This window comes from Antedon bifida, chromosome 2 (genome assembly GCF_963402885.1).
Source record: "Antedon bifida chromosome 2, ecAntBifi1.1, whole genome shotgun sequence".
Lineage (NCBI taxonomy): Eukaryota > Metazoa > Echinodermata > Crinoidea > Comatulida > Antedonidae > Antedon > Antedon bifida.
In genome coordinates, this window is record NC_136227.1 from 23839424 (window position 1) to 23865707 (window position 26284).

Genomic DNA, 26284 nt, shown 5'->3' on the forward strand with positions numbered 1-26284 from the left:
TGGGTACAAATGACAAACTATTCAAATAAAATAAACTACTTTATTTGTAGGCAAAAATATTTAATGTCCCACAGACGACATGTGTATTGGGCATATTGATAACTATAATCTACAATGCAATACATGCATACAGTATACAAATATAAAAGTGTGCTTTAAATTCATGTTACAATGTCATCTACTTAAGAGTAAAACTTAGAAAAAATAAAAACAAATTTATATTGCAGCCATGAATACTATTTGATCTACTTTTGATCTTAAAAATTAAATTATTAAACTTAAATTAATTCAATTATATTATTAGTGCATGCTTTAATAGCCAATAATTAATTAAACAAATAATTATTAATAAGAAAAGGATAAGTATAAATGTAATATTTAATCCCAAATTTTAAAGTTAAACTATGACGGGCATCAGTATTTTGAGTTTTATACAAATGTTCTCATTAATATTTTTATCCTCAAGTAATTTGCGTTTCATAACTTTACTTGGATTTACCATTATCACTATTGTGCTACAATTATTGTGCATTCTTATTTATAAAGTGCTGTGCTTTACATAGGCCTAAGCCTACATAGGAATTGTGTGTTATTACTATTAGGCCTAGGATCTCTTCTAGCTTTGGACTTTCTTACATTACAGTAAAGTCTTAAAGTCTGATTCACTGAATAACCTAAAGTGGTGAATCCGACCTGATCAGCACCGTAGTATCATAAAATTATAAAAGCCTAGGCCTAGCCAGCAAAAACAACTACAGTACATAACCTAAGCCTATGGCCACCCTGTTCTGTTATGCAATTCGTTGTGATAGTAGAACACTTCTTTTTTTTCTATTGGTCAATTGAAAGATAATGCTAACAGTGTACAATTTTAAAGCAAGCAGATGGATATAAATAAGGAAAGTAAAAAGCTTATTTACTTAAATCAATTGGAGCATGCATTGGTAAAAAAAAACACATGACAACACTGAATGATGAAACATCGTTCAATTGTCAAAATATCAAAGCTGAATCCAGATTAGCATGGAATACATCATCAGTTAATACACTGTTTACAGAATTTCATTCAACAGACAACAAAATCACATACAGTGTAACTTTTACTTATACAACAACAGCAGTGCCACATTTTTTTTTATAGGTGGACTAAATCTAAATACATAGCAGTTAATAATCATTCATTATACCTATTCATTTTAAATTTATTTAACAAGAATATATTTTTATAATTATACTTATTGTAAAACTTATTTCAGTTACATCACATTGATTTGTATGACTGACACTGAATATGTACAATTTAAGATGGTTTATATTTTACAAGAAATGTAGGTAAATTAATTGTTTTTTAAAGAGATGTTTTCAAAAAGCATTTGGTCAGCTTGAAAGATCTATGGTTTATAAATAATAAGGTTTCAAAGATTACAATTAATGTAATATATTATATTAATCTTGTATTACAGTAGGTAGGTTTTTGATTTATGACAACCTATAGGACCAAGTTAGTCATGTCAATTTATTGTGCTCATGTAGAATCCAGGACAATTCGGCCACAAGTTGATTCTGCCCACTTTTGGGGGGAAGATTCGGCCCACTTTTGGCTGAAACGTCTCACTTTAGACCAAACCAATAATTGTTATATTATACATATTTTGTGGTATTTATCACGTTTTTTAAAGGTGATTTTGAACGTATTTTATTGATATTGCCAATGTTGATATAATATATAAATAAAGTAATTTTATATGCAATTATTATTTTGAAAACTTTGTTACTTGTTATTTGTGCACTCGCCAAGCGGCCAAAAAGAGGGCATAATTTGTTTACATCATTTGGGTGGGGCAATGTTTTAGACCTTATATTTTAAAAACTTTATCAATAGTAAAACTATACCATATTGTAGTCTCTCTGAAAAGAAAGTTTATTTATGGTTATAAAATACGTATCAAGGCCAATAATATAAGTTGGCTGAATCGTCTCAGGGTCAAACAGTTCCATGCCGAATCCTCCCAGGGCCGAACTGTCCCGCTACACTCATGCAGGGTCAATGGAACAGACAAACTTTTTTGGTTGAATTCTCTAAGACTAGGCAAAAACCCACAACACAATATTATGGATCCTTGGTCGCCACAAATCCAAACCTCCCTAATACTAGATGTTCATATAAAAAATCATTTATTTAACAAAATGTGAATTAATGTATTATATTATACTAAATTCTAATATTTCCATCAAATGGAAAAAAAAACTTTAAAAAAAGTACAGACTTGCTGTGCTTAATTTGTAGAAAATACTTCACTGCTTAAAATGCTCTAAAATGCAAAATTTGATAAATATACTTTTCTTTAAATCTTAACTAAATTGTATAGAATATACTTACTATGAATTTTGATTTTCAAACTAAAATGTTAAAGATGTACATAACACAAAAGTTTTTTTTGTTGACACATAAATATGGTACTGTGTATATTAATTATCCTGTATCTGTATGCATGTGATGTTATAAGGTTTTAGCCTTAAATGATAGTCTGAAGTTAAATTTGAACCAAAAAGAAATATTTATGCTGATAGTGGGTTTTATGCTTTAAAAATGCTGCATGTATTCAATGTTAATGGGTTGACATATACAGTCATATTACACATTGTAATGTCAAACATCTGATATCTTCATACAGTAAGTAATCAATTATAAGAGCATAAAACCAAAAATATCCACACTCCATATAAAATATTATGAGAATAATTACATTTTTCATGTGAATTTTTAAATGAATCTATCCACCAGCAATATTTACAGTGCAGTTCTAGGAGTTGGTTTTGACTAGATCTTAAAGGCAGTTCAAACATACTCAACTATAATAGACAGAATACCATGTTCTATTGAGAGACTAATTCAACAGTATAATACAGGAATACAATAATGATTCATACAGTATCTATTTTCCAGACAGTGATTGGAACTCTAAATCATCATCAATATACTTTTGTGCAACACTTGAGATAAGGTCAGCAGTTATCTCTTTTTCTGGGGCCTTATACCAGCGTTGTTCCGGTATATCAAGTACAGCTAACATTGGTAAGTCCTCGTCCTTCACGTTCAGAAATTCCAAAAGTGACAAAACAATTTCGTCCTAAAAAATAAAGAAATTGGAAATTACAAAAAAAAGAAAAGATGGGTAATATGGGTCTTGGTTTCCACTTGCACGCAATGTGCGATGTAAGCCAAAGCAAGTACTTTGACCAATCATCTGTCAACTGTTGCTTTTGACATGGTCACATATTTTGTTATGTTGCATCCAAGTGGTCTGATCTTATAACATAAATAAAACTGAAAATGGTTTTTGTTTTTTTTAGAAACAAATGTCCCATTTATCTAAAGTCTCAATTTGAAGTAATCACAATACTATGTCGAAATGTGTGGCAATATCTGTATTTAAAACCACACAATTGTATCAAAGATAAACTACAGCATTATCTATAAGCCCATGATTGTCAACAAATAAACATGATTACTAATAATAATTGGTCAATAGGTATAAGAAAATTATATAGCCTTGCAAAACAGTGAGAAACAAGACAGATAAAGAATGCAATTAATTTTAAAACATATCTTAAATATGTGATGTCGTGTGTGTTCATAAAATCTCTATCGTATTCTACTGTAGGCACAACATGGCATTTTAGACAATTTGTTTCACCTTGCTACTACCTAATTAGTATTACAGTATAAGAAATACAGATAAAGAGGGACAAACATTTCTGAGATTGTGTATGTTGAGATTGTGTATACTGGGTTTGTCACCAGAATAATAAATAATGCTATGTGATTTTACTTTTTTTTGTGTGTATTATAATACGAGTGGAGTGTGGCTTGGTAGTTATGATGCTTGGCTACCACTCCAAGGGTCCTGGGTTCAAGTCCCGTCACATGTCAGGATTTTTTCTAAGGACAAAATTGCAACTCCATTCCCAAAGACTTGTAATAAGACTTTGTTTATGTAGAGCATCTTGTGTATATGTTTGTCTTGTGATTAAACAAAAAAATTTGAGTCTCAACTAATAAATTGTATTCAAACTTACTGATCCACCCACTAGGAACATAGGCACGTTGTCTCCAGACTCCTTCGCCTTGTCGCAAAAACTGACAGCCACTGGTTCCATTAAGGCAAGCTCTTCATCAACAGTTTCAGAATCTTTAAAGAAAATATAAACAATGATACCAAAGCAAAACATTTTACTTTAAAATACAAAAAATTCAAATTTTGCAGCCACTTTTTTTTGCTATTGCTATTTATATAAAGAAACAATTGGTTGTATTTTATTAACAAATTTTAACAAATTGGTAGATTCATTTAATTGTACCAATACCACTGCATGATTTCAATCGTTTGTTAAATAATTGTCATTATGTTTATAATTATTATTTATATATCACCGTTTGAAACTAACTATAAAATATGTTAGAAATCCAGAAACAAAAATCAAATCCTGAACTCACTAGTGAAATATACGATGCAAGGTTCTTCGTTGATTGGACGAGATGTTGCTTCATTTAGTTCATTCACTGGTTTTGGTAGCCATGGAAACTCCTGAAATGAAACATTAAGTTTTCATTACGAACAAAACAAACAAAAATAATGATTTCACTTTAAAAAATACAAAATTTAACCAGAAACCATTGTCTGACAGATAATAAAACGTGAATACATAATTACGTAAACAACATGAATAAACAAAAAATGATTTTTGAGGGGACAATAATATGTCTTCCTTCAACACTAAAATGTATTTTTCTTTTCCAGACAGGATATTTTTAAAACTAGGGCCTATTTTAATGAATTTTGCAAGTAACTTATTTTTTTTATTTCATTAATATGTAAAAGCATCTTTGAACATGTTCAATCATAAAAAGGGTGCTATATTAGTATTATAATTCTGACAAAGTCTTTCTCTCTTTCAATCACCATCACATACCATCACAGTCTGTATATTTATTTTAAATTTAACTTCCTTGTCCTATAAAATCCAAACTATGTTTAGCCTTCTGGTTTTTAATGTTTAAAATCCTTTAATGAGATAGTAGTAGTGTATTGTTGTATCTGTAGCCAGTCTATTTATTTCTTAAAGCATTTCTTTACGTTTTATAAAAATAATGGTAAATGCACTAGGTCAGATTGAATGGCCGTGGATGGTCTTTAGGCCTAGCCTAGCTAGGCTTAGTTTTGTAGGCCTAGCTGGTGTTAAACAGCAGTAACATACGGACATCATACGCTAGCTATAGGCCTAGTCTGACATTGTCTAGTTGCTGCATTAATTTTCTTTCTTTTTTTCCCAGAATCCGTACCTGGTATTTTCGCTGAAAATGTATGATTCTTTTGGCCTTCACGATTGATCGAAAGTGAGTGAATCACATAAAAAAAAAATTTATTAATCCGCTCGCAATGCATGTTGAGATTTAAATCAACTTATTTTCCACATTAAATGTAGTTTTTGACCTTAAATTAGATCTACAGGTATAAAATGTAGGGAATGGGGCTTTAAGATACAATACAATACTGTATTGTCTCCATGAAAACAATTATTTGTTTACAATTTTGTTGTTGAGTCGTCATTATGGACGATATTTAAATGTCACCTAATATTTATTCACCTTGACCAAAAATTAAATCGATAAATGAATTATTCACCTGAAAAAATGCTGTAATTTCAAATTAGGTTTTTGGTAAAAATTAATTTGTTTTTCTACAGACAATACATCTTTAATTTAAGTTGTTACCAAAAATGAAGGAATTACATCTGTAACTTATTTAGGCCATGTACAGTACACTGATAATGCTTCATGATTTTACAGTTTTTAGTATTTATTATTCATCAAAGTTAGTAAGTGATAAAGTATATATTCAGGAATGAAACAATGCTTAAAATTAGTTGGAAAAAATGTATTTATACTGTTGCAGTTGGCATTTGATAAAATACTGTACCTTGAAAGCAAAAGTAGGTTATTTGACATTAAAATGATTTAAGTGATTTTCCCTGCTCTGCATTGGCATTTGCAAGCTGTAGTAATGTTATGGTTGACATGAGTTATTGTAAAACATTTTGTAAAGATTGTTCAAATATACATGAAGCAGACACTGCTATGCTTTTAGCAACAAAAAATGCATACAAAAAACATACAAATCATCATGATATGACAGAAATATAAATGAAGGTGACACTAATCTTACTTCTTTATTAAAGGCCAGGTATACAGTAGTAAACATTACTAATAATCATATAATATTCCAATAATTATCAACAGTTTCCCTACAGTATTTTTTTTATTTTGTTTTGTAACATGATTTTTTTTAATTAGCACCTACTTTTCAAATTACCTAATAAAATTCCTTACAAATATTTCGTAAGAAAAAAAACACTGTTTTTAATTAACAATATAATGAAATTAAAACATATTTTAATAAGCTTAAAGATGTATTGTCCTCCAAAAACAAAATGAAAAATGAAGATTAATTAAATCAGACTTTGAATATGTTATGTCTTTAACTCTATAACAATCACCATTTATTAAAAGGTGATTGCTATAGAGTTAAACACATCATACATGTCAACATGCCTTTTCTAGGAATTGCAAGTTTGTTCCATTGTGATTATAAAACAATTTTGCAGATTCTTTTTCCTTCCTGTTCTGCAAAGATTTCTCAATTCTATATACCATAGTTTCTTTTTTTAGAATTAATTCCTGGAAATATTGTATGTTGCTAGAAATTAAAATTTCTATAGAGTACTAGTAGTAGTAGTAAGTGTATACTGTAATTTTTGTTTCTTTTTTGAATTATTTTTTTTTTAAATACCTTGCCCTCTGGGTCATTCTTGACATGTTCTCTGCCATTACTGGTTACAACTTTCCAATTCTCATCCAAAACAACAAATGCAGGAATTCCTACAGTTAAAAATAAAATAGAACATTAGAAGGTTGAATAGAATAGAATGACATATTAAACATACTGTAACTTATTTGACTGCAGCAATATATTTTTTCTGAAGCATTTATTTGACTGATGGCACTTATTTGACTGAGCATCTATTTGACTGCAGCAATTTATTTAACATTTATTTGACTGTGAAAATTATATTTCAACATTTTTGTAAACAATGACAACAAATATTGTAAACAATAATACATTTTACTTTGTATTCATATTTTTTGAACAGTTGAATTTTAACAATCTACTTCAGTAATCAAATCTACTTTGCAAATGTCATGTCAAAATACTAATGTAATGGATCGGAAAGCTTCCAAAGTTTCTTTACTATATTATTGGTGGCGCAATATATCGCATTGCATTGCTATTGTTCACTACTGGTATTTGCAGACGTATTTGCATATCAGGTGAAGCATTATATTGAATAGGCTGCGTGAGCTTTGGTTCTGCAGAAGTTGTTGTCTGAGTATCAAGACATGTTATATACCGTATTTCTAAATTGTGGATTTTTGTCAAAACTGTGAGTAGACATTTTCTATACAACCATAATGTACAGTATTACTATGAATGCATTACCAAGTTAAATTGTTATCATTCATTATTTAACAACATTATGATGAATTTTCTTTGATATACTACTGTAACACTCTGACCATCAGGTCAACAACCCTTTTTCACTATTTCTCCCTACTCCATCTATTAACATTCCTAGTGGTTTCTTCCTATCCCTAGGTACTCTTTGTTCACTATCCTATAACCCACATCCTTAATCAATTACTGTTTCCTCATCATCAGGGAATGTTCCCTTTACTAAATAGTCCCCTCCCAGTACATGCATATTAATTAGGACCGTTCCTTAAAATATGGATGTACTGGTAAGAGGAGAGAAGAGAAGGAAAAGAGCTTGATAGAATAAAACTTTTATAATAGAGAGAAGGAATCGTATGTAATATAGCCAGGACAGACTGTATTACATTGCATATTTAAATAAAACTTTATCTGACCATAAACCATATTTGCTGTTGGTACATTTTGTGACTGTGTGAAATCCTGCCGCTGAGACTATATGACATAGTAACGGATACACTAAAATACCACCGTTACACTACTTTACCTTATTAGATAGCATACCATGTTGAAGTTAGTTGGATAGCATACCATCATGTTGAAGTTTGTTGGATAACTTACCATGTTGACGTGATTAGTAGTATGAAATTGATGTATTGGATCCAGATATAAGTTTGTTAAATGTTATATCACAGTAATACTAATCGATAATTAGAGTGAAGTGACCATAATTATAGTAAGCTTGTGATTGTTTTTATTGCTCAATTATATTAACTATGAAACACTGATACATAATAATTATGACGTTATTTTATACAGGGTTTTTTCTGTTAAAAAATAAACATTAATGAGTAAACACAGCCTCATCTTGCATATTATTTTGTTGCATGGGATACATGGCTTCAAAAACCAAACCTTAATGGTCTGAAGCTAGCAAATCAATGGGCCTGTTTCTGCTGCAACTGCTCAAAATACGGTATAAAAATACGGTATAAAATACGGTATTTTTTATACCGTATTTTTCAGTACCCCGTTTCTGCTAACAATACTTCTTGGGTGGTCGTGTTAAATTTCATCCTTTTTACCCAAATTGCCATTCATTTATTTGGTCGATAATTAAAAGTCGCAATAAAGGAAGTTTTACGCCTCACTTTCAACAGGCTAGCCCTAATGATAGAGATGTTGTGAGAGCACAGAAAACATCGTAATGGGGACAAGTAATTCGTTCCCTCCCCGAGTTATTGTCTTTTGCAATTTTGTACTGCTTTCGCAGGCTCTTCAGCTTTGAGTTTACATGCTTTGGAGACAAGTCTATTCCGTACTCCTGCTTTATTTTTTTAGAAATGTCTTTAAAATGTGGTTGTCCCTTTTATTACCTTTTAGTTGGCCGGACATTTAACTTCCCCTCCTTCCCCACACCCCTTTTCCCCACACAGATTTATATAGTAAATACTGTGACGTCTTCGCTCCACATTTTCGCCGAATATATCTATACACGTGTGTAAAACAGCTCACAGCGACAGAAAATAAAAACACGATGTTGACCTCATGTCGCAGGTAAAAAAATATACGGTATTTTTTATTGGCAGCAGAAAAGGGTACAAAAAATACGGTATAAATTTGTAAATACCGTATTTTATCCACAAATTTTGTGGGGAAAATACGGTATACAAAATACGGTATTTTTTTTATGAGCGCAGTTTCTGCTGCCAAAAAAATACGGTATAAATACGGTATTCAAAAAATACCGTATAAAATACGGTATTTTCTTGGCAGCAGAAACAGGGCCAATATTAAGGATTCCCGAAACACGACACTAAAGTAAGGTTTACACCAACCATGTGATTCCTAAAGAAATGTAGTAACTGTTGTGTCTTGTCATTCTAGTTGTTGCAACACTCTTCAGGAGTAATTACTACCTGTATAACATCAGTATACAATAAGATTATATTTTTTTAACATTAAAAAATCATATGATTGTAATTTTTCCAGAGATTTTAAACACAAAGTTACAGTACTAATTAAATGGGTGTGGAGCTCTAGCTTGAGATTTTAATCCATTTGTTTCTTCAAGTATCAGGGTCATCCTAAAACCATTTAAAAGCAAAACAATTGTACAGTGCAGTCAAAAAATTGAAACTGGATTGGTGCAAATTAAAAAAAATATCAACTCACTAGACAAATTTAATCCTAAAACTTAAAAGTGGGGTATGTACAGTACATCAAAATTGAATGAACTCCGGGTTATATACTTATTTGGTTGGTTGATTTTGTATCACTATAACGTTAGTTATTTTGTTCAAACGGTAACATCTTTCAATGGTCACATTCATCAGCCTGTTGCATACAACAAAAGCTCAAAAAATGAAACAGCCATATGGAACATTGGATATCATTTCATTATTTTAAGAAAAACCAACATAAGTGATCCCAAAACAAACAAAAAATAAAATAGCAAGGTAGGATTAACTGGAGAGTTTGTTAAACTCAGAGTCTAAATAAAAAGTAATGGATGGATAGACAACCCTGTGTCCATAATTATTGCTTATGCTCTATTGACTAAAATCCAGCCTAAGCATACATGGAATATAACAGGGAAAAAGGCATAGGTTAATGGACCAGGTTCATGCATATACACATGAGTTGATCATATGTGCTTAGATCTGAATCAAAACTTGAGTCTCTAAAAGGCTCTGAAATACATTTTTACTACAAGAGAGAGTTTGAGATAATGGTTGTCTATATTTTTGTACACATCCATACACGTGGGGTATCAAAATGAATGGAATTGACCTAAGGCAAATGCATCACCCACTACTCTGTACATTTTAAACTACATTTGTCATTAAATTAGCATTTTTCTAGATTACTTTGAAAATCTAAAAGTAAAACCCACTACTTTTTGCTCCTGTAGTGGATTATAGCTCGGCCAAAACAGTTGAGTAATCATTGGAGGAAAATTCTGCTAGTAATACGTTCTGCTTTAAAAGGAAATAATCAAGATCAAAACATTCTTAAAAAGGGAAACCAGTTTCAATGAATCAACAATGGTGCCATTGTTTCAATATGCTGAATAATGCTATCAGACAAAGAAAAACAATTCAAAGTGCTATTTTTGTCAATCAAGTTCATCCTGTTTAGATTAAACAAAAAAATCTCTATCATGCACTGAAGAATAGCTAGGGAAAATGCAGGTCATAGGTAAGGGTTTAAAAACTAACTTTTCACATCTGTTGAAATTAAATCAATTAAATTAACTTCAGATAAAGTAAAACAAAGATAATTTTTTAGTATCTAAAAAAGACATAAAAGTATTGCGAATGTGTTGATTGACTTTTTCTACAACATTAACAAAAGTGACACTGAAAAAAGCGCACAGTAAACAATTAATTAATTAAACAATTTACATACAGTAGCAAATTCCTCTATCCATCTATTTTTTGAGTTATCAAATGTTTTTATTTTTAGGCATTACTTTCTTTTATCATACAGTATTGTAGTATAACAACATGTAAATCAGAAAATGTGCTCTTTATATTGGTTATGTACTACCCTTTGCAAAAAAGCCGTATACGAACGTATACGATTTACATACGTTTCGTATATGTTTCGTATAGGAAGTCCATTTCGTATACGAAACGTATACGTCAATTCGGAAGTTCCTGCCCGCATAATAAACATATACGAACCGTATACGATCATTTATAAACAATTTCCTAATTATACGATCCGTATACGATCCGTATACGATACGAGTACGCGTGTATACAAACTGCATCATATTACCAAGCGAAAAGGGACTGTCCCTCTTTTTACATAACATAACAAGACGACGATAGCATACGTTTACGATGGCAGGAGCATCTTCCAGACTTCAGTAATTAGTGTACAATTTGGGTTTTTTTTCAGTCGGTATATGTACATTAAATTCCCTATGATGATTTAGTTCATAGTTTTCGCTAATGAAAAAAATTGGTGCTGTATTTTACAGACGTTATTTTTCTATCAAGCATAAAAACCCACCCAGGCTGTTCCGTCTTGTTTATCCCCTCTGCTATTCTTTACCTTTGGTACGTTCCATTAATAAGTGAATCATACAAAATGTGCTGTTATTAATTTGAAAGTGCTTTAATTAATATTAATGTACTTGGAAATAAATAAATAAATATTAAATTGGGCCCGCAGTATATTAAATTTAAAACGAGTAAGTAAAATCCATAAATTACGATGTAATAAAAATGTAGAATACATGTGGCTCCCTATTATATATATGGAATGATCCAAATAAATTCGCCCAAAGCGTGCCTGTGTTGTATTCATTTTCAATCATCATTGTTGTTGTCCAAGGACCAACAGGATTTTTTTTGCTACGGGTTAAAAAATGGGATGTAGGCCTAGTTACAGTAGGCCAAAGTAGATAGTAAATTCGATGACTTCTAGCTAGCTAGGCTATAGGCATATTGTAATTGTATAGATCGAACATGCAGTAACTAGGTACTGCAGCAGCTCTAGTAAACTAAGAGTAACTAGGTCTGGGAAAAATACGCCAAGGAAAAGAGTCTGTGGTACACTCATTGTGAAAATAAGCTAGCTAGCTTTCCCCTATATATTAGATTTGGCTATATTGTATTATTTTAATAACATACTCTAGCTAGTAGTAAATCAACAACGGTGAAATGGAAATACAATGCATTATGGATGTCATCGTTGCAGAGTTAGGGGGTGCCAACAAAACATTCAAAAGCCAAAAATACAAAAAAAAGAAGCTCCGACGTTTTAAAGCATTTTACTGTTTTAGGCTGCGGCATCAGAACTAATTGCTGTAAATTTTCTAGAGTTGTCACTGATGAATACAATTTAACATAACCTACATGTAAATAAATAAAATTAAAAAATAAAAATAAATAAAATTAAATACATATTTTACATCTCCCTGGTAAAAAGGTACCCCACGCCCCCATTTTTATGCCTCCATCATTGACAGGCCAAGCGGTATTTAATTATATTTTTATATATTTAATTCGTAAATTTAAAAAAAATCGTTAATATAATTATGTGAACCTTTGTAACTTTTTGTTGTATATGCGCGGGCGCGAGATACTATTTAATAAGATAGGCTTTATTCATATCATATGTTGGAGAGTGGTAAACAACTAATATGAGCCTAGTTGCGAGGATACCGCCTCGTAACTACGTATTGACGTATAGACGTTTTACTATAATATTGAATATGTGTTACTTAAAAAAGGATGTAATAAATTGTGTACAATATTAGTAGCTAATAGTTTTTTTGTGCCCCCTCTGTACACACGGCTGCTGGATATTTGTTTATCATTTTAATGAATGTAGTACGAGTCTAACTCCAAATAAAGATATAGAACACATTTTGAGAATTCAAAGTTTTGATCTTTTTCAAAAATCTGATAAACATGACTAATCTTTTTACATAATATACAGCATCAGCATGTACAATCTAATTTAATTGTCACACAATTGAATTAACAAAGGACAAGGATTTCAAATAAACTGTTACAAATAAACAATTATGAATGAAATAGTTGGGGTATTGTTGGGTCCATGGGAAATCAACAATGTTTAGTAGACTTATTTAATTTGTTATTTACAGTTGAGGGTGGTTATTTTTTAAAGACATGTTTTATGATTTCTTAATCACCAAGCAGAAATACCGCTGAGATAAATGAAAGCAATTCAATCTGTTCGCTTAACCGGGAAAAAATTGAAATTCGATATAATTGTATTTACTATAACCACTAATTTTGTTTTTTAATTTTTTTCTACGGAAGTGATCAACTTCATATTCAAAATCCGATTGTATTCATCGTTAAATAATAATTATTATTATTATTATTATATAATGTTAATGTACATATCAACACATCCCACTTCTGTTTTGGATCATGGTTTTCCTCTTCGGCATTATTTGCCAAATTATTGTTACTCCATCTCCATGCTATACTACAACACATGTCGCGGAATAATATCGCTTAACATAAACGATGTAATTTGACCACCCAAAGCTCGCACGTGGTGTGACGAATTGAGAAGATCGAACGACGTACCCGATGATATGCATGATTGGCCACCAGAGAGCCGAGTCGACCACGAGTTGCAACTGTAGGCAACCGAGCGACGCTCGGTCGTCGTCGGCGGCTGAACTTACTGACCTCTGTCATATTTTATAAAGGAAAACTGCAAACAACATCGTGAAAATGGCCCCTTAATTGTCTTGTCCTTTCTAGGCCTACCTAGTAGTAGTATACCTGTTTAGCGTATTTTATTGACTTGCGAAAAACGTTGTTTGAATTGTATCGGTAGCCTATCTAATAAATGGAAATAAATATGGTCTTATGTCCTAGCTCCTACTATACTAATAGACTAGTGGCCGGTGCTAGCTAGGCCAGAGAGCCAGCCTACGTACGTATTTGTTGTAATGACAATTAAAATGTTTTATTTAGCTCTATTCTACTTATTACTACTATTATAATTTATAAAATGGCCTAGTTTGTTCGTATATGATTCGTATACGTCCCGTATACGATATTCTTATCATGAATAAACAACGTATACGTTACGTATGCTAAACGTATACGACGCCAACTCTTTGTGGAGCAACAGATTGGAAATAATGTAAACAGTGAAATCGTATACGATCCGTATACGTCGTATACGTTTTCAGCGTATACGGATCGTATACGGCTTTTTTGCAAAGGGTATACCACAGTGAAAGTTAATTACACTGCAGTAAACATCTGTCATTACTATCCAGGTGCCAGTCAAGAGTACAGTGCATTTACCTACCATCACTCAGATAGTAGACAAAATAAAAACAAGCACTGATGTAGGGCCAGTGCATGAAAACAGTTCATTAAAAACCAGTAAATACCATAGTACATTAGAATGTACACAGTAGGTGACTATGTACAGTAAATGTAGACTGTCACAGCATTTAAAATCAAATCTAGTTTAGACCATGCAATCTATGATTTAATTTTTTTTAAATTTTGTGGGTATACAGTTACAACTTACACTTATTATTTAAAGATAAGAATTGGTTTATTAAACAGTGGAGTTGTGGCGTGGTGGTTATGATGCTTGGCTACCACTCCAAGGGTCCTGGGTTCAAGCCCCGTCAAATGTCAGGATTTTTTCTAAGGACAAAATTACAACTCCACTCCCAAAGACTTGTAATAAGTAGAGCATGTAGAGCATATTGTGTATATGTTTGTCTTGTGAACCTGTGAGGGTCCCTAATGATCAGCAATTGCTGGATGGATTCACCCTCATTAAATATGGTAAAAAAAAAAAAAAAAAAAAAAAATTTTTCTATCACAATAAAATTGAATTGTAAAATTTTGTTAAATGCAATCAAGCTTCATATAATACTGTAGTCTCTTCCTTCCACATAAATTTTAATATTTTTAATACAGTAATTGTTTAAATAATACATATAATGCACATGACAATTGGATGACCCACTATACAACCCCCGAGAGAGGTGCATCATGGATGGTCATTTACAAATAATTATTGACGCAGGGGGTGCATCAAAAAGCCAAAATGGTACGTCACATCAAGGAACAATGGTGTGTCAATTTCATCACTTTACCACCCATCATATGTGTCAAAATGGGTGCGTCATGGTCACCTAAAGGTAAGTCACTTTTTTACACAGGGGTGCGTCATGGTATTCATAATTCATTCATTCACATCGGACAAATGACCCATCTCTCCCTCTTCATACTCTACAATTGACAAGTGCATTAACATTGTACTGAGAAACCAAAAAAACAGATCTAAAGTGACGTCTAATTATGATTTTCCTCTGGTTTTAATTAACAAGATTGTCTTTATTGTTTTAATAGAATATCTCAATGACTATCCTACTGTAAGTTATTTTAATTTCCAATGTACTGTAATGCAAAAGATTTGCTATATTCTCAAGCTGGAATGTGCTATTATTGTCTACTATGAACACTATTGCAATGCAAACTACTAAATTAGCAGTCATAAATCGTTCCCAACATTTTTATTGCTGACATTTTACCTAGCTGCTCATATTTAATCTACACCTGCACTGTCAAATGCAACAATGAATAAATTAAAAAGATACAATGAAAGAGGAAGGGATTGTACAAAGAAAGACATTGAATGACATTGGCCTCTGCAGCATGCAGCCTGCCTCGATCAAATATTTCTTACTTTGTTTTGTTTTTCGTCAATCAATATAAAATAATATTAATAAATAGTTTTGTTAGGGCCTGTTTCTGCTGCAACTGCTCAAAATACGGTATAAAATACGGTATTTTTTATACCGTATTTTTTAGTACCCCGTTTCTGCTAACAATACTTCTTGGGTGGTCGTGTTAAATTTCATCCTTTTTACCCAAATTGCCATTTATTTATTTGGTCGATAATTAAAAGTCGCAATAAAGGAAGTTTTACGCCTCACTTTCAACAGGCTAGCCCTGTAATACAGATGTTGTGAGAGCACAGAAAACATCGTAATGGGGACAAGTAATTCGTTCCCTCCCCGAGTTATTGTCTTTTGCAATGTTGTACTGCTTTCGCAGGCTCTTCGGCTTTGAGTTTACTTGCTTCTATTCCGTACTCCTGCTTTATTTTTTTTAGAAATGTCTTTATAAATGTGGTTGTCCTTTTTGTTACCTTTTAGTTGGCCGGACATTTAGCTTCCCCTCCCCCTCCTTCCCCTCCCCCTCCTTCCCCACACCCTCCCCCTCCTTCCCCACACCCTCCTTCCCCACACCCTCCTTCCCCACACCCTCCTTCCCCACACAGATTTATATAGTAAATACTGTGACGTCTTCGCTCCACATTTTCGCCGAATATATCTATACACGTGTGTAAAACAGCTGAAAGCGACAGAAAATACAAACACGATGTTGACCTCATGTCATAGGTAAAAAAAAATACGGTATTTTTTATTGGCAGCAGAAAAGGGTACAAAAAATACGGTATAAATTTGTAAATACCGTATTTTATCCACAAATTTTGTGGGGAAAATACGGTATACAAAATACGGTATTTTTTTTATGAGCGCAGTTTCTGCTGCCAAAAAAATACGGTATAAATACGGTATTCAAAAAATACCGTATAAAATACGGTATTTTCTTGGCAGCAGAAACAGGGCCATTAGTGTCTTTTATTTGCTTCTTATTCACTAATGTTTCCATCACAAAAACATCAACACCAAACGTCATCAGAATAATACATGTTTTGATTTTTGCTTATGCACAGCACATGTGTACAGTTGTTATAGATAACGCGATTTCCAACTAGTTGCATGTACAATATATAGGACTCCGAGCTACAGTAGCAGGAATCTTGTTTTAATTTACTCAAGTTATGCGAAAAAACACGTCTCTACATTGCGATCCCTGGCGGTGGCGATGTTGTGGTTTGAATGTTTGATTTTTAGCGGAAAAAAAAATTATTTAAATGATATCATTTTTTTTCTCCAGTCGACATTTGCAAAATCGAGAATGTGGGTTGAGAAAAGTTTGCGAAACATTCAAGAGCTTGTAGCTCCTGTTTTTTATTTATTAAGTCTACACTATCAAACTAATTTGACAAAAAAAGTGTGAGGTGCCCAAATATGGTAGTGATATGCTTAAGGTAGTTATATGACATCATGTCCATACGGGCACATCACATTTTTTTGTCACATAAAGTTTGCTAGTGTAGTACAGAGCTTTAAGAAATTAAATGGCTTACCATTGATTTCGAAAAACTGTGCCATTTCCTTACGACGTGGCTCATCCTCAAACGGAATCGTAAGCCATGGCATTGTACCATAGTAATCCTTAAATGACTCTTCCGAGCGGTCAAATGTCACAAATATTATCTCCATCTCGACTCCTCTTGCTTTTATTTTATTGTATGTTTCAATAAGAGTGGGTGTAAAGGTCTTACAGGGTGGACACTGTGAATTTACAACAATTTTTATTAAACATTTTTTTAAATATAAATAAAAATATTATCTTTATTATATTCATGTGTGGGCCATATCAGATTATTAAAGGGGAAAAAATGATATACGTCCTTAAATTATCGATCTGTACTGTACATACCCAATGTGCAGAGAAATAAAGGCACACATATTTTCCTTTTAAAGTGTCAACTGCAACATCAGTGTATTCTTTATTCTTCAAAACAGTTCCCAATATGTCTATAATAAGAAAAACAAAAATTAAATAATTTATCATATCATATTTATTTGAATAAACGCAACACTTTGATTAGTTTACCTTGATTAGATTACACTTAAATAAATGCCTCTGGGCCTTTACTTTTTCCTCAAATATAACATTCCACCAAATGCATACACACACATTGTATTAACATATTTCTAAATTTACTCCCATGACCTACAAATAATTGATCAAGCACTTTTACTCTATTTTATCACTTCTTGATATTAATTGTGTTGTATTTTTTCATATTTAGTGAGAATATATTTGTTTACTTGTTAACATTATATTACACCCCAAAAAATAAACGCCTCCTTCAAATAAACGCCTCCCGCGAATAATCTCTCTAAAAATAAATGGCCCAGACATTTTTTTCGAATAAATATGGTAATATATTAGGAGCACCTGTGATGATACCGACAATGCCTATTTATTAACAAAATTTGGAGATACTGTATTCACTGACTGAGACAACTGATCGCTCTTGACTAACCCCAAGACATGAATTTGTTTACTAAATTACTTGACATAATTTAACAGTACCTAAAATTGTAAACAGCCATCTTCTATACAGTGCAGTAATATTACTTTTGAAGAAGCTAGAAGTTTGTTACAATAATGCATTGCATGTGATAGGCCTACTTGATTTACCATCACAGGAAACAATAGTTTAGTACATCAAATATTTTTTTTTAGTAATGGTTTGTAATCTTTCAAAGAAAAGGTTAGAAGATGTATTTATGATTTATAAAAAATCAAACATTCTAAATAATGTGTTGGTTTGTGCATTATGAAATGAAATGTCCTTATATGCTCAGCAATGGATTACTCTGAGAGTTCTAATATTAATAATATATTTGCCAGCCTGTGGTCCATGGGCGATTGTTGTTTTTTTATGTTGTATTGTATTTTTGTAAAGAGCTTTTTATTATGTTATATTTTTCATATTGCACACTGATTATGAAATAAACAATAAATGAATTATTCCTAAAATATAATAGGTAACTGAAGAACTCAATTTAAATTTACTGTTAAAGTAAGTGTAAGTCTGGTAAACAATTTACTATATAATTATACAAATATAAAATAAGATTAAACAACAATTTGTCTTTTTTAGTGCTGTTATCGATGTTGATTGCTTAATTATTGTTAAAACAAGCTAGATTGATTGACTGGCAGTGACATGGTCCAAATGAACTAGGTATCCTGCTATCATTCAGTATGAATAACAATGATATGGCAAATTTATAGGATAATATTATTACTGTATCTCTATTGTATTTCAAGGTATAAAAGCTTAATACTATTATAGGCCATTAAGTTGCCAGTATGGTCTGATTTAATATTAGTAACACTGTAGTTCTTTCTGCTGACAATTCTGAAGTTTATTATAATACATTATTTGTTAAGGATTTCATTTTGATGATTCAATATATTTGAATACGTTGAAACCTTTTATTTTCAAACTTTCACTTTTTACGCAATTAGTTAATGTAAGATTCACATATTTATTTAATATTTAAATACAAAAATTGAAGCATCAAAAAGCATCTACAGATCTAGATGAACCTTTTTGGTAAAATTATTGTTGCTAATTTGTGGAAACAGTGATTGTCAATGACATCAAGACTGTTAACAAATCATGAACAATACATTGTGGAAACAGTGATTGTCAATGACATCAAGACTGTTAAAAAATCATGAACAATACATTGTGGTAACAGTGATTGTCAATGACATCAAGACTGTTAACAAATCATGAACAATACATTGTGGAAACAGTGATTGTCAATGACATCAAGACTGTTAACAAATCATGAACAATAAAAAAACAATACAAGTTTACAAATGAAAGTGTTTCAATTTAAGAAAGAAATAATTATAACCAGATTTGAACGTGACGAGTTCGGGTTATCTATACGTTAAGATATGAACACCAAAAATTATTAAGCCATCCTATGACATTAATTAAATATATTTACACTTACAGTGATGAATTGTACCTATTTTGTGTCATACGTCATATTAGAGTATTTACAGAATACACTGTATATACTGTATGTTTACACAATGTAGCATTGATGAAATTACGAGACCCATTTTTTAATCCATGACATCATCAAAGTAACATGTGAAGATAGAAATTTCAAGATGAGCCATCATTTTATTTTAATTTATTCCATTTTCTGCCATATATAAATACAAAGACAAAAAAAATATAAAAGACAAGGAAAGACCAAACAGGTGCTAATCTCGGAAGGTAGACATAACGTCACAACATCCGGTATATAGAAATTTTACATGAATTGAACTACTGTACTCATCAGCTCCCATAATATAAAGGGTTACCTGCCATCTTGAGGAGCTGTAATCGATTAAAAATAGGTATATTTTTGCACAAGTATTAAATTACCCAGGCCCGTAACCTGGGGGGGGGGGGGGGGGATCGTACGATCCCCCGCTGAACAGCGAGTTCCGCTTGGCCTCCCACTTTTTCGATTGTTTACTACAGGCCTAGTCAAGCCTTAATAAATTTAATTAATTTAAATCCACATTCATTTAACAAAAGAAATATGAATATATTTTACAAGTAAATAATTACAACCAAAACCATTTGTTAATATTAATTATCTTATTAGTTTTACGCTTAAAAATACAAATTTGAGCTACCAAAAACCAAGACGTCTGGATCTTTAAATAAAAAGTTATGATACACGCAGGAAGGATGAATCCTCTCTCGGCCTAACTCTTGCTAAGCTAAGCCTAGCCTCCCTAGCTATATATTATGCAAAAAGAACTAGCAAAATAACTAAAATATAAAAACCTAACACTAAAATTTACAAGATAAATTCTATTTGATAACTGCTGAACATCGTGGTTCTGGAGCTACCGTATATTTCACCTGTGTATAAGACGCACCCCCTAAGTTGGAGTAAAATATCGGTATTTTTTATATCGTCGATGTATAAGACGCACTTTATATTTCATCAAAACAAGGTTTTTTTAAATTGTAATCAATATTATTGTAATAATATATTTTGTTATATCTACAACGGCGTCCTTTATTTAGGTTTTTTCTTACCTAGGCTCGGCCGCGCCCAGCCTCAACAAGTTCTTTCTAACTTGTTATTCATGAGTTTGGCACCCGCAACATCGAGTGCATGACCGTGTGTGTAACACGCACGTGTGTGGGCTAGCCTCGCTCGATCATTTCGAGAGGGCGCACGTTTTCACGGACAATCGTATTCGATTAGTATCTATGTATCCGAGAAGTGTGTACGCTAGGTCCATGCTATAATCAACTGGAGAATATACTAGTCGAATACCGTACACCATGTGGCCGCCAAGAAGGGCTTGCGCTGGGGGTACGGCGGTCGGCGATCGTGCGTATAACTATAAATAAATACTATTCCAATCGTAATCGTTTACAAATGAAATGTTATCGGAGCGCCTAAAACAGCTCCATAATGAACAAATCTTTTCATCATATTTAGTATAACATCACGCTAAAATGCCTTGAAAACTAGGCAGAAGCAGGTTGCCGTTACGTTACGGTTAGTACACTGTAGCTAGGCCTAGCCTACTCAGGCCTAGCCAACGAGGTGACGATATGTACAATCTGTGTGGTGAGGCATTTATGTTCGGTGTATAAGACGCACCCTTAATTTAGAGGTCAAATTTGCGTGTCAAAAGTGCGACTTATACACCGAAATATACGGTAGCTGTACACAGAGCATATTTGTTTGCTTGGCATAACAGTATTCCCCTACACAGGTCTCCGCAGCATGCGTGTGACGTGCCCAGCCAGCTTGATAGAGAAAGCATGCAGCTCACGCAGCGCAAGTGCATGACACAAAGGTTGAGTGAATTCAGGGATCATCTTAATTCCATGGTTTGTTACCTAAACACCACATGATGGTGAATTTGCCTGTTAAAGTCTCAATGATATGATCCCTTAATGTACCATGTTGTTGCTAGGAGGCTTGAAAGGAGGAGGGATCTAGCCTAGTTTCAGTCGGCAAGAGAATGCCGTCCTCTGACAATTTATGGTCGGCAATAAGGTTGGCAATTGAAATTCGTGGGCCGGCTGGAAATTACACCAAATTATATAGTTCAGAAACACAAGAGAATAGCCGGAAATGCGATTTGCGGCCATATAGAGAAAAAACAATTTGAGGGTATGGTTCCACTAAACAACTTAAACGATCCACCCTGCCGTCAAACCTGGTTACGGTCCTGTTACCTATTTTTTAGCACACAATCATTAAAGTTTAACATGCATGTGCGTCATTATTTTGCAATTAGAGTTCATCAAAATTAATGAAATTTACTAAAGAAGTAATGAAAAACAAAAATCAATTGTAAAAACCATTTTTCTATGCTTTGTACGAGCTGTGCACACAAGTGCGTGCGCAAAACGCAAAAAATAAAAAAAAAATTGAAATTCTCAAAATGGCCTGAAATGTACAAGAAATTGATTAGAAATTAATTTTGTGCATTTTGAAATTTAATAATGCGTATGTGCGCAGAATTTTTTTACTTAGCACGCTATTTAATCATATCACAAATCGCACCATATCATAAAGTATACTTTGGTATTAAGTTTCATTGAAAAATATGTTTTAGTTCAGAATTTATGATAGGAAATTTTACTTTTATTATAATTAAAGGCAATATATACCTGAAAATTCTTTCCGCTTCCATGGAAAGTTTAAACCTTCAGGATCAGAGATGACCTTTTCTCTTCCAGAAGTTATTATTGGAAAACCGGTCATGGTGTCTATAAACACCAATGTAGGAATACCACGCACTTTGAATTTGCTTGATAACTTATTCTGAAAAAAAAAAATGGTTCAAACAATAGACATAGACATCGAGTCATACTAATATTCGCCGGTATCGCCCGTTTTATGATATCAAATGTCATCATGTAATGCTAACAGTAACATTATCTATATACTCTACAGCTGTAGCTGTTTTCAATACAAATCTTAATACATAAATTACCAACAGACGATTGGGAGCATGGGCGGTTGGGACTATAGCTGATTGGGGCTAAAACTATGAGACAATCGGGGCCAAAACTATGAGAAAATCGGGGCCGGGCCCAACAAGGTATTAAAGTGGAGCTCCACCCAGAAAATTGCTATTTTTCATACATTTCAACTATTCTTTAAAAATATCATCCCTCATACTTCATATTTTTTTGAAAATTTTTTCAATGAGTATGATTTTCTTGAAAATCACGCCTTTTTGCGTTTTGGGGGGATACCTTGTAATTTCCTATTCTTTTACATGCAAAAGGGGGGTATATTTGAATATTCCTAAAAAATTAATTTCTTTACTAAAAAAAAAATGTAAAATGTTTTTATATGTAATTTTTCCAGATCTTTTTATTTCTGGTATTGTTATTGCGTATACATTGCGCAATTTCGCGTAAATAGACACTTTCCCCCGTTGGGTCCAATTGGGTTTTTTACTTTGCTAGGGAGTATGATCACGTGACATTTCTCACGACATTTTTTACACTGCAGCTGGCGATCTGTTATTTTCGCGATGTTATTTTTGACGGGCGAAAAGTATATTAAAACATTCTGGATGTGACCCTATCATGTTTCACAGTGTAATAAGTGATTATGAGATTATTACTAAAATGTCAAATTTAACGAGATTTGAGAAAGACGTGGCTATATATTCAATAAAGCTAGGCCTACTAGAGTCTAGGTATGTAACGATGCTGCTTGGCCTCTAGCTGCTGGCTGCCTGATAGCCTTACAGCAGTAAAGTTTGTTCTGGCACCCAATCTCGGCCTACCCATGGGCCATGATAGGGTGCCTGAATAGTTGCTTTTCAGTCAGACATAAGCTTCCACATCCGTTACTATTCTTTACTATTCTGAGCAATACCAGTCTTGTTTTGTAGAGAATTTTGTGTTTCACAATTCTTAATGTGCGAGAAAACCCAGGAACGATAAATGGGACGAAACGACCAAGCATTTTCGAACCCATGACCTACCCTAGTCCTACCTAGACATGAATTCAAGCCTAGCTAGCTAGGCTGAGCAGACGATTTAGCTAGGCCTAGCTTAAAATTAATAAGCAATTCGATTAAGATTATTATGCTGTTGTTGTACAGTGCAAATCATGATGTTACATGTAAATTATGCTGACATTTTTATCGGAAATATTACTTGGGCCTAAACAAATCGTATTAAATGTGTGTATAAACAGGGAGTTGTAAAAATTATTTTACAACTCCCTGGTATAAAATTGATTCGCCATTTTCCAACACATAATTTACCAAAGGGGAGACATTTCACCAACGCGTTCTCCGGCGACTAAAACGCGTCAGTCGCTAAGCGTTTTGCGACGTATTGTAAACTAATAACCCCTAAGTTACTGAAAAAGTGTAATGTAGTAAAAAACACTATTTTCTGACCGATTTTTTAGAAATTAGTTTTTGGAAAATATTGCCATATCTTCCCTGTTTTTTGTATGTAATCACTTTCAAATAAACATACTTAAACATAATATAAGCTGAGAAAGTCTGAGTGTAGCTCCACTTTAAGGGATAGGGACCAGAGACGATCGGGCGAATAAGATGATAAATGTATAGGCTTAGCTAATACTTTAGCATAAAATTGAAGTTTCTATGTTATTTATATAAGACTAGAGATAGTTTTCAGTGTGGATAATTTCATTTCATAGTACTGTATTGAGGCAAGTAAACCTTGCTGCACACATGCCAGTTTCCTCAGCACATGGTTTTGCTGACCCAACCCTGGATTCATCTTTTAAAATAGAACGCATAAATAATAGCCTAGGGCCTAGTGATAGTGTCAATGTTGCTATCTTTTTATTTACTAAAATATAAAATTAAAGGGTAAACGGTGAGAATTTATCTAGGCTATCGCATTTAAAATGGGCATTGCGCACTGATCAAAAGTGTTTCTAACGGCGCTGTATACACAATATACCGGATGTTGATTTTATTGGGACCAAAATATCGATTGATTTTATCTGTGTCTCTTCACCATATCAACTCTGCTCTATGATGATTGGCAAAAACGAATAGTATTAGATGATCAGAACCAATTGAATAGCCCATTCCGAACACAGGACGATCGGGCAAACGCATGAGACGATCAGTTCCAATGCATAAAATTAAAAGACAGCGGGACCGCATTTTCAGGCCCAGATTGTCCGGTTGTCTCACATGTTCGGAAGCATATTTTTCCCGGTCATCTCTTTATTTATTAGCCTAATTTATTTATTTATATTTACAGTTTCTAACCTTTCGGCCTCTTTCTCCAAATGGCAAAGCTAGCCATGGCATTGTCTTGTAATAATCTTCAAATGATTTTTCATCACGGTCAGAGCTGATAAAAACAATGTCAAACACATCTTTCTTTTCGCCCTTTTTCAGGGTATTGTAGAACTCGCCCAACTTGGGAGTGAAGTTCCGACAGGGTCCACACCAATGGGCTGAAAAATATAGACCAAGAACCTTTCCATCTCCTACAAACGAAGCTACATCTACACTTTCTCCTGTTGAGTTAACCAGCTTCTCTCCTAACAATTTTACCAGAGCCATATTATATCTTGAGACTGAATATATTCAATAAAATTCAACCAGGTTTATCATGCATAAATAGAAATGATTAGGTCTAGGCTTAGAAGACGGAACTGCGATTCGTCTTTTGTGAATTCCAAGACCGGTATTGTTTTTCTGCACGCCCAGGATATGATTATGGAATTCACTGAATTAGTTGATAGCCAAAAAATGTCTAATCATTGTCTAAGCAAGGTTGCACAATTCAAATTTATGTTTTGACGGGAAATATGTAAATATATTACATATCTCTCTATTATTAATTAAACTGGACAAATATAAATTCCAAAAAGTTCTTTATTATAAAAAACTGCAATTATATTTAGTATTGGCCCAAGTTGCTTGCCATACTTCCATATACTCGTTGTGGGCGCTGTGGTGGTTTTTCAAAGTCTCTCAAAAGTATAGAGTAGAGTAGAAATAAGGTTTCACCTCAAAAAATTGCAACAAAAGCTTTTTCAACGGATTTTGGTAGTATTGGGTGTACTAAATAACAGAAAAAAAGTCTCAAGAATTTCGACCACCGGAAAGTGGTGTTTTTCAAGATGGCCGCCAAAATATATAAAAAGTGAACATGGCCATACCTCCTAAACTACTTGGTCTATTGATATAATTTTTGTACCAACATACTCAGAACATACATATTTATATTCGCTATAATAGAACATTTTGGCCAAAAATGACCGGAAATACAATTTCTGACAATTTGACCTTTGACCTTAATATGTTGTATCTTGGTAACAACTGACCACAGGGAAACAAATGATGGCTCAAATTGTTCAGAATGTACATATTTACATTTATTGTAATGAGACATTTTGTCAAAAAATGGTTGGAAGTAAAGGTTATTGACCTTTAACTTTATCTATGTAGAATTTCTATATCTCGGCAACT

At 32.8% G+C, this 26284-nt stretch overlaps 1 protein-coding gene across 1 annotated transcript; it reads right to left on the reverse strand.

The window, feature by feature from the left end:
* Window positions 1-26: 26 nt before the first annotated feature.
* On the reverse strand, window positions 27-25486 carry LOC144858771 (nucleoredoxin-like). The gene is made up of 8 exons (XM_078714881.1): window positions 25073-25486; window positions 22461-22614; window positions 17660-17757; window positions 17304-17511; window positions 6852-6940; window positions 4499-4589; window positions 4081-4193; window positions 27-3131 (listed from the first exon to the last, which is right to left on the reverse strand). Exons 1-8 carry the CDS (start codon window positions 25370-25372, stop codon window positions 2937-2939), a joined length of 1248 nt encoding a protein of 415 aa, XP_078571007.1. The 5' UTR covers window positions 25373-25486; the 3' UTR covers window positions 27-2936.
* Between the last annotated feature and the right edge of the window lie 798 nt (window positions 25487-26284).

Excerpts from the sequence above, each read along its gene's own strand:
- LOC144858771 (XM_078714881.1), bottom strand. The coding sequence starts at position 25,372 with ATGGCTCTGGTAAAATTGTTAGGAGAGAAGCTGGTTAACTCAACAGGA. Across the intron at positions 17,758-22,460 it reads GAAGCGGAAAGAATTTTCAG|ACATATTGGGAACTGTTTTG; the intron begins GTATATATTGCC and ends TTCTTATTATAG. Across the intron at positions 4,194-4,498 it reads TTGCATCGTATATTTCACTA|ATTCTGAAACTGTTGATGAA; the intron begins GTGAGTTCAGGA and ends TTTTCTTTAAAG.